Source organism: Neolamprologus multifasciatus, chromosome 11, assembly GCF_963576455.1.
Source record: "Neolamprologus multifasciatus chromosome 11, fNeoMul1.2, whole genome shotgun sequence".
In the NCBI taxonomy this organism is placed as follows: domain Eukaryota; kingdom Metazoa; phylum Chordata; class Actinopteri; order Cichliformes; family Cichlidae; genus Neolamprologus; species Neolamprologus multifasciatus.
The window spans coordinates 19,606,009-19,619,101 of NC_140449.1; the positions used below are offsets into that span (position 1 = coordinate 19,606,009).

The 13,093-nt window shown below is 42.1% G+C and overlaps 1 protein-coding gene across 1 annotated transcript; it reads left to right on the plus strand.

Annotated features, from left to right (window-relative positions):
• The first annotated feature begins 1,151 nt into the window (after window positions 1-1,151).
• pdp1 (pyruvate dehydrogenase phosphatase catalytic subunit 1) lies at window positions 1,152-10,688 on the plus strand. Its single transcript, XM_085178715.1, is given in 10 exon segments — window positions 1,152-1,279; window positions 4,367-4,575; window positions 4,577-4,684; window positions 4,765-4,932; window positions 5,448-5,659; window positions 6,560-6,641; window positions 7,202-7,296; window positions 7,388-7,556; window positions 7,641-7,859; window positions 8,848-10,688. Coding segments are annotated over 9 exon segments (1,578 nt in total). The 5' UTR covers window positions 1,152-1,279; window positions 4,367-4,431; the 3' UTR covers window positions 9,229-10,688.
• The last annotated feature ends 2,405 nt before the right edge of the window (window positions 10,689-13,093 follow it).

Genomic DNA, 13,093 nt, shown 5'->3' on the forward strand with positions numbered 1-13,093 from the left:
TCTGGCTCTGTTACCTCAGGCATAGTGGGAAATGTTCTCGTTGCTTTTTGCTGTTGCATATTCCAAATCTGGCTCGCTACCAGTGCACTCTTCATGCTACCATGGTATTGCATTAGTACACATGGTGTTACATCTGTGAAGACACCATCAATGATGAACGGTGTTGTAACTCCTACAAAGAAGGTTTGGTGCATTGAAAGAAAATTTGGGGAAATATTTCAGCAAGGTAATGCTTAACTGCACTGCATGATTTACAGTATGGTGGTTCCATAGGTTAACTGACTAATCTGGCCTGCCTGGATTCCAGACTTGTGAAGACATTAGAACACCTCCAAGCTGCTGAACTCAAGAAAAAATATGAATAATTTTCTTTCAATACTACAGAAACTGGGCTCATTAATACACAAAGTGTTCTTAAAAGAAGAAGCATTGCAGTGCAGTGCTAAATAGACCGAATCCTATTTTTTTAAAAACGTCTTGCTGACATCAAATTTAAATCCATCCATAGCCCAACCAAGGTAGCCCATCTGCTTCAAGTTTCAACATACCATAGATTATCATCTGCATACCTGCATAATGTGTGGTTATTTGAGTTACTGTTGTCTTCCTATCAGCTCAAACCGGACTGCCCAGTCTCCTGTGACATCAACAAGGCATTTTCACCTAGTGAACTGGATGTTTTCTGTTTTTCGGACCACTCGCTGTGAAACCCGGAGAAGTGTGGCACCAACAGCCATTCTACTTTCAAAGTCACTTAAATCACTGTTCATCCCCACTCTGATGCTCCATTTGAACTTCAGCAGTTCGTTTTGATCATGTCCTACCATGCCTAAATGCATTGAGTTGCTGCCATTGATCTGCCTGGAGTGGATATTTAGAAGGATAAGAGGAACAGATGTACTTAACAAATCTCTTTTTTTTCTGGTTTATTTTAAGACTATTTTATTCTTCAAATGACAGATTGTAAGTTCAGAAACAAAATAAAAAATTATAAATGTACAGATTATAAAATTGTTTATTAAATTATAAAATATACATATACTAAAAACTAAAAAGCCGATCACTTTTCTTGGGTCACAGCAGTTCTGATCTTATTTAGAAGCGGGGCTTTAAAAAGCACATTCTGACTTTGTGCATGTGGTTATGCTTCGACGTCATCACGTCTGCCAGTCCTTAGCCAATCAGAGTTCACTCCACCGGGCGGCGCTCCCGAATGATACACAGAGGGGTCGGCGTTAAGCCATGAGCTCAAATAACTTCTTTACATCCGCTGGTTGAGGTAAGCCACAACTTTGCACCTCGTTTGAACTTTTCACTCTCGCGGGTTAAGATGCGTTAAAGTCCGGAGGATTTTTCCCGGGTGTAGTCGCGTTTTATGTAAGCAAACAGTATCCAGTTTGGTGGGTGTAACCTGGACACCACTAGCAGCCGTTAGCATGAATTTGGCTACTGTACCCATTTAACTAACCTTGTTTGACAGCTTTCCTATTCCTATTTTATTGTCATGTTGTGGCTCTGAGACTGCGCTTCCATGTTTTAGTCGGGCTCCTCCGATACTGGCTACTATACTGGTTTACAGACCTGCTTTGCAACTAGCAAGGAAAGGCTAGTGATGACAACAAACATGGCAACTTTGTTGCAGAGATCCGAGCTGGGACGGGCCCTCAATGATCTGTGTGCCACACACATAGTTTGGGCTTTCTCCATATGGGGTCAGCCTGCAAGACGATGTCACTGTAAGGAGTACGTTTTTACCCGAGCATCCATCACCTTTGTTGCTCCATCACTGTCCGCACACAGTTTTTCCACATTTTGAGGGTCTGTAGATATAATAGGCGAAACATAGAGCGGAAACGTCTTTTTAGGAGCTGGTAATTTTATTTTTATAGTTCTGACGCTATTTTACTTCCGTAATACAGGTCTTTTTTCCCCCCTTTCTTTTCTTTCTTTTTTTTAGACTAGTGGAAAGAAAACGCTCAAAGTACACATTTGCTTGTTTATTCTATTAAGGTTTGACTGCTGGAAGTGTATGCACACTGCCTTATTTGCATGTCTGGATAAGTAGCTTCTTACCATTTTAAATACATAAAGGTATCTGACTGTTTTCAGAATCAGCTGAGGAAGTTTCATATCTGTTGGTTTCTCTTTTCACCCTGTTCTCGTGACTCATCTTAAATTATGAAATGAGGGCAGATTTTATGAACAGTTGCAGTGAGGATCCGGTTTACTGGATCATCCTAACCAGTCAGATCATTATTTAAGAACTAAATGTCAGGGGCGAGTTACTGCCAGAGCTATTTTTAACAGTGTGCAGAGTTGCTGACCTATAGAGAAGAGTGCAGAGTACAACTCACGCCAAATGTCGTCTCCAGTGGTGCTATCTCTAATCCAGGTTTTTGTCAATACTTCAGGACAGAAATGGTTAAACCTCGTCAAACTATATAAACGAAAATAAAACACTTTCTATTATTCCTGAAGGAGGCTTTACACTGCCCCTATCTGAGATTATGGGACATAATCACTGTAACAATATCTATGAGGGTTGACATTTCTTCTCTGAATATTCAACACAGTGTTCATGCAAATTTAATTTATGAATAAGAGCAATTTTGTTGAGAGTACACGCTCACCGGAGCTACTTTATTAGGTACACATTGCTAGTGCTGGTTTGGACCTACTTTTTGCCTTCAGAACTGTCTTAACTCTTTGTGGCACAGATTCAACAAGGTGCCTGAAACATTTGTCAGAGATTTTGATCCATATTGACACAATGGCATTAGACTGTTACTGCAGATTGGTCAGCTGCACATCCATGATCTGAATCTCTGGTTTCACCACATCAAAAATTGCTCAATTTGATTGAGATCTGTTGACTGTGAAGGCTATTTGAGTGCAATGAACGTGGTGTGTTATCCTGCTGGAGGCAGCCATAAGAAGATGGTACACTGTGGTCATAAAGGGATGCATATGATCAGCAACAATACTAGAGTAGGTTGTGGCGTTTTATCAATGTTCATGTTGTACTGAAGGGTCCAAAGTGTGCAAATAAAACATCCCCCACACCACAAGGATTAATACAAGGCACCATGAGTCTGTGTGAATTTTCAGTTTCCTGTTACTAGCTGACAGGAGGGACACTTGGTGTGGTCTTCTGCTGCTGTAGCCCATCTGCTTCAAGGTTTGATATATTTTGTGCATGCAGAGATGCTCTTCTGCATACCTTAGTTATTATTTGAGTTACCGTTGCCTTCTGATCAGCTTAAAGCAGTCTGGTGATTCTCTACTGACCTCTGGCATTGATGCCTTTTCACCCACTTACTTTTTTACCTACTTTTTTCAGACCTTTGGCTGTAAGCCCTAGATATGCCTGTTTGGTAGAATCCCAGTAGATCTGTAGTTTCTGAAATACTCAAAACCATCCCTTTGGCACCATCAACCATGCCACATATAAAGTCTCTAAAATCACCTTTTTTCTCCATTCTAATGCTTGGTTCAAACTTCAGAAGGTCATATAAGCATGTTTATATGACTTCTTCGGGGTTTAACTGCAGCTGGCATCCTTGTACATGCAGTGCTGCCATCTTCTGTTTCAGTCCGTTATTACACTCTTAAATCCTACTACTTATTCCTGCGTCTTTTAGGATCTTACAAAGCTTCAAACGACGCGTCGACTATTAAATCAGTCGTCGACTATTTTGATAGTCGACGTAATCGTGACTAGTCGACTAATTGTGGCAGCCCTATTTCAAACAATGAAGGACTTGTTCATCCAGTATGTAGTTAGTCAGCATGCTGTGTGTTTGAGCGCTAAAGAAATGGCGATACAGAGATCACAACTATTTAAAGATCCCCTCCTCAACACAAGTATTCCTGAGCACAGAAGTATTGAAATTCATGTATTTTTTACTAAATATTAACCATATATTGCTATTCCATCGCTGCCACTCATCTTTACATGGATCCCTTACTTTGATCTATTCTGTTTCACAGTAATGTTGGGCTCAATAAAGTTTCCAGTACAGCAAGCAGTCAATCAACAGCCCAACTTTTAACCAGCGAACTGATTTAATCTGAATTGCCCACAGGCAAACTATGTGAATGGTCACTGCAGGAGTCGGGTTTAAAGGATTTGTCTAAACATTGACTTTCAAGTATCATGTCGGCAGTTACTGTGGAAAAACTGTTTTTACGTTATTCTGTCATAAAGCTTAGACCAGCCGCAAAACCTCGTCACATCATCCCAGTTTGTTTGCACATTGTTTGCTTAATGGTCTATGCCAGGAACACTATGCCCCTCTGCTGATGAATGCAGCTTAAAAAAAGGACCTCCGTCTGCTGCTCTCTGACCGCTGTACCTCTTCGATAGGTGTGGTTACATCAGCACTGCAGAGTGTGTGTGTGCGCGCGCCTGCCTGCAGGGTACCGTCAGCCATGCCTGTGACATCTCAGCTGCTCAGGGCTTTGCCTCGCTCCAAGGTCTTGGCCTCCAGTCTGTTACCATGCCAACAACACCAGTCCCAGTTTGGGCCTGTAGCTCACCTACCTGCCTCAAGAAAGTCGGCTCACATGTGGCAAACGACGCCAGCCATCAAGAAGTTACCAGACATCCTCAGTTCTCCACAGCTACATCCTCACCCCTCCGCAGGTCAACTCCATTCTCAAAGCCAACGAGTACAGCTTTAAGGTTTGTTGGGTTGTAGATAAAATGCATTTTGCCATCCGTAGTAGCATTGCAGTAGTTTACTATTCATGGTGTAATCCCAGGTGCCAGAGTTTGATGGGAAAAATGTGTCTTCGGTGATGGGTTTCGAAAGTAATCAGCTGCCAGCCAACGCTCCCATCGAAGATCGCCGCAGCGCAGCCACGTGCCTGCAGACACGAGGGATGCTGCTCGGCGTGTTCGACGGCCACGCTGGCTGCGCCTGTGCACAGGTAAACTGAGACACTTAGCCTGCGTGTCATTTTAACTGGTTATCTTACTTTTCTCCAGCAGCGTAGCTTGGACTCAAACTCAAACCTTACTACTTTTTCTTTCTTGTTTTTCTTGGCAGACCCTCATTTACTTCATCAAACTTTATCCGGAAAGTTGATTATTTAGCTCGTATTGAATTAAATATTGAAAGAAAACGCTCAGACATGTCAGATTGAGTAAGAAAACCTCATAATTGTTGATAATTTGTGGTTTATTTTTCCTCAGTGACATTTATTGTCACTAGCTCTGACACAGTTATCCTGCATAGCATTTTAACTGATTAGCTTTCTTTGCTCTAAAGGCGTAGCTTGCAAATCCAAACGATTGTGATTGAATTTGTTTTGGTACAATCTGCAAACTAACAATGTGCAAATATTTGAAAGGTTGCGCAGCTGTTGGGGCACGATGCATCTTTCTGTGTTATGTTTGCCACTGTGTGTCTTTATGCAATTGTACTGTGTCCTCTTCTCTGCAGGCGCTGAGTGAGAGGCTGTTTTACTACATAGCAGTGTCACTGCTGCCCCACAACACTCTGTGTGAGCTTGAGGCAGCGGTGGAGGCCGGCAGGGCTCTCAGTCCCATCCTGCAGTGGCACAAACACCCCAACGACTACTTCAGTAGGGAGGCTCAGAGGCTCTACTTCAACAGCCTTCGAACCTACTGGCAGGAATTAATCGATCTAACCAGGTGAGGAATGTGAAAGTCAGCAGAGTACACACTTTTACGTCTAAAGGCCACTGTGTTAAAAAACAAAGAAACAAACAAAGAACCCCCCCCACCCCGGGCGTTTTGTATTAAAATGAGAGCAATTCATTTCTCAAACTTTCTCAAGCAGCCTCTGCTGAACTCAGCTCAGCGTTTGCCTCACAAATGTGTGTTCATTGCATGGGTTTTCACTGGGTACGTCTAATCAGATCAACACACAGCAGCAGCTAATTGCATTTAGGCATGTAGACATGGTCAAGACGACCGCCCAGTGGTGTCAGCTAGTAACAGAAAACTGAGGATGCAGTTTGCATGGGTTCACCAAAACTGGACAAAAGAAGCGTTCCTTGTCTGATGAATCTCAAATTCTGCTGTGACATTTTGGAATTTGGTGTAAACAACATGAAAGCACAGATCCATCCTGCTGTGTATCAGCAGTTCAGGCTGCTGGTGGTGTAATAGTATTGGGAAAATGTTCTTGGCACAGTTTGGCCCCCTTAGCATGAACATCATTTTGCAGCCTACCCGAGGAGTCGTAGTGGCCTGCATCTTCTGTTGTCTTCAAGGTGTACCTAATAAAATGTCCAGTTAATGTATGATGTTTATAAATGCATTCTTTGTCTTTTGGCCTTTCCAGTATGTCAAAAATATTAGTAGACCGTCATCTGTTCTGATTCACAGAAGTGTAATTTTTCTCCCCAGTGTTTGGCCTTGGCAAACATTTCCTTCTTTCTCATTTTATTTTCATCTTTACCTGGTAGCAGCACACCCACACCAACATAGGCCTGTGTGTTGTTTTCCAGTAGTGCTGTTTTTGGTCTCTGTTCTCGACCTGTGCCTCCTGCTTTATCCGATTCACTCAATTGTTCTCCCTGTTTTCAGCCCAGGTGACGTTCCAGACACCCGCGAGGCGTTGCTGAATGCCTTCAAGAGGCTCGACAATGATATTTCACTGGAAGCTCAGGTATGAACTGTAAAAAATGCAAGGTGTGCCTTGTGAACATGCTAATACAGTTTGGTGTGACTAGTTTATGTTCCAAGTTTTACTTTAAGGAGGCAAACTTAGGAGCTCTGAATTAACTCCCAAGTGAGAGTCTGAGTGTCATCGACTCATTTTATCATTAGAGTAATTTCTGACCTTTTATCATCTCCCTGATTTACTTTCCATGTCTGACATTATTGCAGCTTCATTATGAAACTTCCAGTGGTTATTCTGCTAGTTTGATCTTGGCTGCAGTTGTAGCCCAGGGCAGTCCTCCTCATAGTGTGCCCGCATGCAGTGTAAGCTGATATTGGCTGAGCACAAATTCAGAATATCACAGACATGTTAGCCTGATTTAAATTGTGCCAAGACTTGAGTTCAGTTTGACACATTAAGCCACATATTGAATAACATTTCTCCACAGCAGCAATGCCAAAAAAATGTGAGCTTCCAAATTTAAACTTTTATGGCTCAAAGGGGAGCTCGTGTGTCAGTGCCTTTCCATTAAGCACCGTCCTTTCCTGCTTTATTTTGCTCTGCAGGTTGGAGACCCAAATGCTTTTTTGCACTACTGGGTTCTGAGAGTGGCCTTTTCTGGAGCAACAGCCTGTGTGGCTCACATTGATGGACCAGACCTGTATGAACAATAAATACATGGTTTAATGCATTATAGCAACATTAAAGGGATGAAATAGATTTTTTGTAACGTTGTCTCTTTATTTCTGAAGCTTTATAGCCAATGCAGGAGACGCTCGGGCAGTTTTGGGTGTCCAAGAGGAGGATGGTTCATTCACCGCTCACACATTCTCCAATGACCACAACGCCCAGAATGAGAGCGAGGTGGCTCGGATACGGAGCGAACACCCTCCATCAGAGAGAAAAACAGTCATCCGTCAGGTACTGCACTCGTTAATCTGCTCACTGGGATTGTTTTTACAACCTTTATTAAAACCTCGCCACCATATTTTTCTTCTTTGTCAGGAGCGGCTGCTTGGCCTGCTCATGCCTTTCCGTGCATTCGGGGATGTGAAGTTCAAGTGGAGCATTGAGCTGCAGAAGCGCGTCTTGGAGTCCGGACCTGATCAGCTTCACGAAAATGAGCACACCAAGTTTATCCCCCCAAACTATCACACCCCTCCTTACTTGACCGCTGAGCCCGAGATCACGTATCACAAGCTGAGGCCACAGGATCGCTTCCTGGTAAGTTGCAGTGGCGGTGTTGTCACCCATCCATCCATTCTCTTTTGCTTATCCAGTTCAGGAGCTGGAGCTTATGCCGGCTGTCACAGATGCAGGGTAAACCCTGGACAGGTTCCCGGCCTGTCAGTTAACCTAACCCCCGCTGCTGTGTCATACAAAATGCATACAATGTGTTTTACATCAGGACATTTATTTCCTGGCAGTCTTACCCTTTTTCCACATCTGTCCTAAAAATATACTGCCCTTTGACATTTTGAAAACTTGTATGTCTACAGTCATGATGATCAATGCAACATCATCCCCATTCTTAATAAAGCTCTCATTCTTCACTGGTTAAAGGGCCCAGCATTAGTTGATTTAAAGCCCTGCATAAATCCGAGACGTAGGAACTGATCCAAAGAGCTGAAACCTGGACATTTATTCTATTTATAAAATTAAACACATTATGGATTTGGGGTCTAATTTTTTTGTCAATAGGCTGAATAATGTCAGATTTTATGAGTCACATCTAATTAACTCTGAGAACTGAATAATGCGCTCTGAATCCTGATGTTTGTACCATTGTTCTCCTCAAAGTAGGCATCCATCCTCCAGATGTACCTTTTTTTTTCATTGCATGTAAAAGGAGAGTGGGCTGTGCTATTTATTTAATTAAAAAGAAAATATCAGGGTTTCTAAGAAAGCTCTTCTTTTGAGGAATTATCTAGCTAATGCATGCTGTGTGACCTTTTCAAACAAAGGCTGTATTTATGAAGAAATAATTAGGTTTAGATGACTTATTCCCAGTGCCAGTATTTTCCCAACTGAATGAATAATGTTAGCTACAGCTCCCATGCCGGCTTCAGTTACTACACTTGAATGTTTTCTGACTTACAGTTGTGGTTTTAAGTGTAAATACATTCATCATGGGCATGAATCTCATTGTGATTTTGGTCTTTTAATGATTTCTTTCGGTAGATTATATATACAATTATATGACTCTCGGCAGGTGATTGGCTCTGATGGCCTTTGGGAGACCCTCCACAGGCAGGAAGTGATTCGTATCGTCGGGGAGTATTTGACTGGGGTCCACCAGCATCAGCCGCTCAAAGTCGGAGGATACAGGGTGACTTTGGGACAAATGCAGGGGCTGCTCGAGGAGCGAAAGGCTCGTGCGTCCTCAGCATTCGAAGATCAGAACGCCGCCACCCACCTGATGCGCCACGCGGTGGGAAACAACGAGTTTGGCACAGTGGACCACGAGAGGCTGTCAAAGATGCTGTCACTGCCCGAGGAGCTGGCTCGCATGTACCGCGATGACATCACCATCATCATCACGCAGTTTAACCCTCATGTGATTGGAGCACAGAGACAGGAAGGCCAGTCATGAGCTGCTCATTAGCCATGTAACTCTGATCACACACACACAGCAGATCTGTATCTAAGCACACCGAGGACAAACCGGCCATATTCAGTATCTGTCCACCGTTAAATATCATTGTTTTAACACTATATAAAGAGTGTATTTGTTTGTATGCAGTGCTGCGGTTTCTTATGAAGATGTCAGCTAAAAACTGGATGACATTTCTTATAACGTGTTATTTATGCTGCCGCTCGTTGCCATTTTCATGTACACTTCTCTTTTAATAAGACACTGTTACAAACTGAAAATCTAGAAACTTCCAAAAAGGGTAAAGGACGTGGGAGTGGCTTAAAAAGCAAAGAGGTTTTTAGCAACAGGGCTGACTCCACCTGTTGTTCTATTATGGATTTTAAATAGGCTGTGCCCCGACTGCAGCGTGCTCTCGTTTTCGGCTACAAGCAGGATGCAGTCATATTCTCTTTGTAGTTTGTTTCTGAGGGACTGTTGTTACGACCTGGGCTGATTCATCGATTTGTTTTTACCCTGTGACATTGTATGAGATGTTCTTAGTGAATCTAAACACAGATGCTTTGTTCTGGGTTTACAGTGAGATCTACTCCACTGATTTCAGAGTGTTCAGGTGTTCACATTGATGTCCACATCCAATGTGGAGGTAAATACTCTAGAATGTAGGCTACAAGCCAACTCTTAAACTCATACGGCTCAAAATAAAGTTGAGGGCTCACAGTTTAAGTTAGAGAGAAGTCATTCTGTTACACAGAGGAACTAGGGAGGGAAGAGTTGTGGTTTGAGTGCTCGCTGCTCGCATTAAAGGCTTAACTTGGGAAGAAGAGACGTTTTTTCATCCTTAAGGTCACAAACTGGAGAGGTCAGGAACTGGTGACATAAGTGATCGTTTTCACTTTGAATCCAGTGTACTTTCACACAGAGCAATGACAAAAGCACCTCAATGAAGATCTGAGCTGCACATGTATGAGTACACTGATATTTACCCGTCTGCTAACAGACTGAGTTATTCTCCATATGTAACGCTGCTTTGTATCCCTGATAATAGAGGATCAAAGTCAGACTTCCTGTTAATGAGCACCTTAATGCACACACTGACCTTGTTCGTTTTTCTTTTTTGACCTTTAGTTTCTTTTCCAAATATTGAAGGGTTAAAAACCATATATATATATATGACAGGTCATTTATAGTGTAACAGGTTGTTACAGATTGGAAGTTGATCATTCATGTGATTAATAAGAATCAAAGCAGCAAACCAACCCCTCCTGTTACTTAGAAATCAGGGTTGTGGTTGTTGAATAAGCAGAATGTACATTTGAAAGAAGCTGTTTGAATAGTAAATATTATTTATTCAGCTTTTGGAGTATGTGACACATCATTTCTGTTGTATGTATAAATTTTAACTTATGTGTGTTGAGTTTTGTATATGGAATGCTTTAATAAAACGCCAAATACAGAAATCCTGGTACTGTTCGGTTTGTTTTGGGTTATACAAAGAAGGCCACCAGAATAGTGCTTCAGCCAGGAAGGTTCTGACCTTCAAACACCTGCAAGGTCAGTGTGCCTCAGGTGTGTCGTCACTATACACACAGGTAGGTTAAATGTTACATGTGGAGCAGTGGGAGCTTTACTTTGTTTGCTGCCACTAGGTGGTGCTGCAGCACCAAACAGTGTCAAAAAGAGGCCAGAGGAGGTTAAACTACAACACAAACCTGTCGCTACGCTGTCGTCGGAGATTTGTGCTACAGCTGTGTCCTATAAGTTAACAGATACACTCGGGCCAGCTTCAGTAGATACACCAGTTCAACTGCTCATTAATGCAAATATTTAATCAGCTGATCATGAATCAGCAACTTCATTGCATTTAGGCATGTAGACACGATCAGGGTGCTCTGCTGTAGTTGAAACGGAGCAACTGAATGATTTAACTCTTTATGAACCCAGCAAAGTTGTTGGTTCCTGACGGGCTGGTTGGAGTATTTTAGTTCAGTATTTCTGAGTGCCATGAATAATTAAAGCTGCTCCGAAGCAAAAGAAGCTTCAATCTGGTATTACCAAGCTGTACCTAATGAAGTGACCGGTGAGCAATACAGCATTCAGATGCAAAAGTCCAAAAATTTTTTAGCTAGTGTTTAAAATAAATCAAAATTGTAATCTTTCTTCTGATTTTTTCCCCACTCCTTTCACATGGAAAAGATCAACATATTAAAAGAGGATTGTAGTAATGATTTTTATAAAATTTTTATTTGTATAAATCTGCATTTTACTTGCTTTTAGTTAATTCTTTAAAAGATCCTTGAACACACAAGCACAAGCTAACACAGCAGCCTTGTAAAGTTGTTACTACGCTGGATGCACCATAAAAAGATTTCAGGGTTTTTAAGACTCGGAATGATAATAACCCTGCCTCCAGGGTACAACACGCTGTGTGACTGGGTCGTGGACATTGCAGCATGTCTTGTGTCATCAAACCCTGATGTAAAATTGTCCAGGAGCTGCTGTTGCTCTCACCCCCAGGTTCTGCCAGAGAGGTTTCTTCCTATTAAAAGGGAGTTTTTCTTTCCCACTGTCACCAAGTGCTTACACAGGGAGTCATCTGATTGTTGGGCTTTCTGTGTTTACCTTTCAATATAAAGGACTTTGAGGAGGCTGTTGTTCTGAACTGGTGTTTCAACTGAATTGCTATGTCACAAAGAGTCAATGAGAGATGAATGCCTTACTGTATAAGCATTTTATTTCATTGTTGCGCTCACACTCAGGGGGTGTCTGGAAGAACTCGTGTGCACTCGAGTGACATTAGTCACTTTACTGGAAATAAACACCTCTGCGTATTTTGGTCATCACACACGTTGCTTCCGCTGCTCCAAGGACGTTATTTCCAGATTAGTGTGTAAATGATGAGTGAGTGCCTTTGTTTTACGGAAATTATAATGCAAATCACCCTTCATAATAAAACTGACTCACCAGAGTGCAGTATTACAACAGAGGCAAGCAATTAAATCAATCCTATCCAGCGCTAAGAGCGGCAACAGCTTCACTTATAATCTTTATGGATTTGTTGTCATGGAGCTAGATTAGAAATGAATGAAATTTTGAAGCAGGAAGCAGGTGAACTTCTGTTCGGGACTTCTAAAGAAATAAAGGAGAAACTTGCACTTACATATGTATGTATGGAATACCCACACATACATTTTTATTAACTTCTTTGGCAGCAGATATTCATACTTTGCGGTACTTTGAATGTTTTTATACACATATAGTTGATTTATTAGACAGCTGGCATCATACTAAAGTTGATTTTATGTTTGATTTAGGCTTATGGAATAAATGTGCAGTACAAATAAGCTGATTTAAGTGGGAACACATCAATATAATTCTTCTATATTAGGGGGAAAGGCTCCTCTTGTAGAGTAGGGACTTTAACGTGTGTGTGGGTGGATGTGTGCTGATGGTGAGGCTTGATATCCAGAGGTGGTCATCATCATTCACACCGTTAGGTCCAACTGTCTGCCCCTCTACCTCGTCTCCTCTGTACCTCAACATTTGAACTTCTCCCCCCAGCTCTGTATGAGTGTGTGTGTTTGTGTGTGAGCCATGTGTGTGTATGTTGTGGAAAGTGTTGCTGGGATACCAGCAAGGAGAGAGTGCAGACATAAACACTGAAAAGGGTCCACGCTAAGTTCATCCTCATCAGCCTGAAAGATGAAGCTCAGCCCACTCCCCCGTTTGGATTTTGGTATCTGCAACAGGCTGTTCGATGACTCACACACACAAAAACATGTCACATGGATCGGAGGGATACAATATTCATGGCAGCACATGTGATCCCCACCTTCAGCTGTCACATGTAAGTATTGTGCTTGTT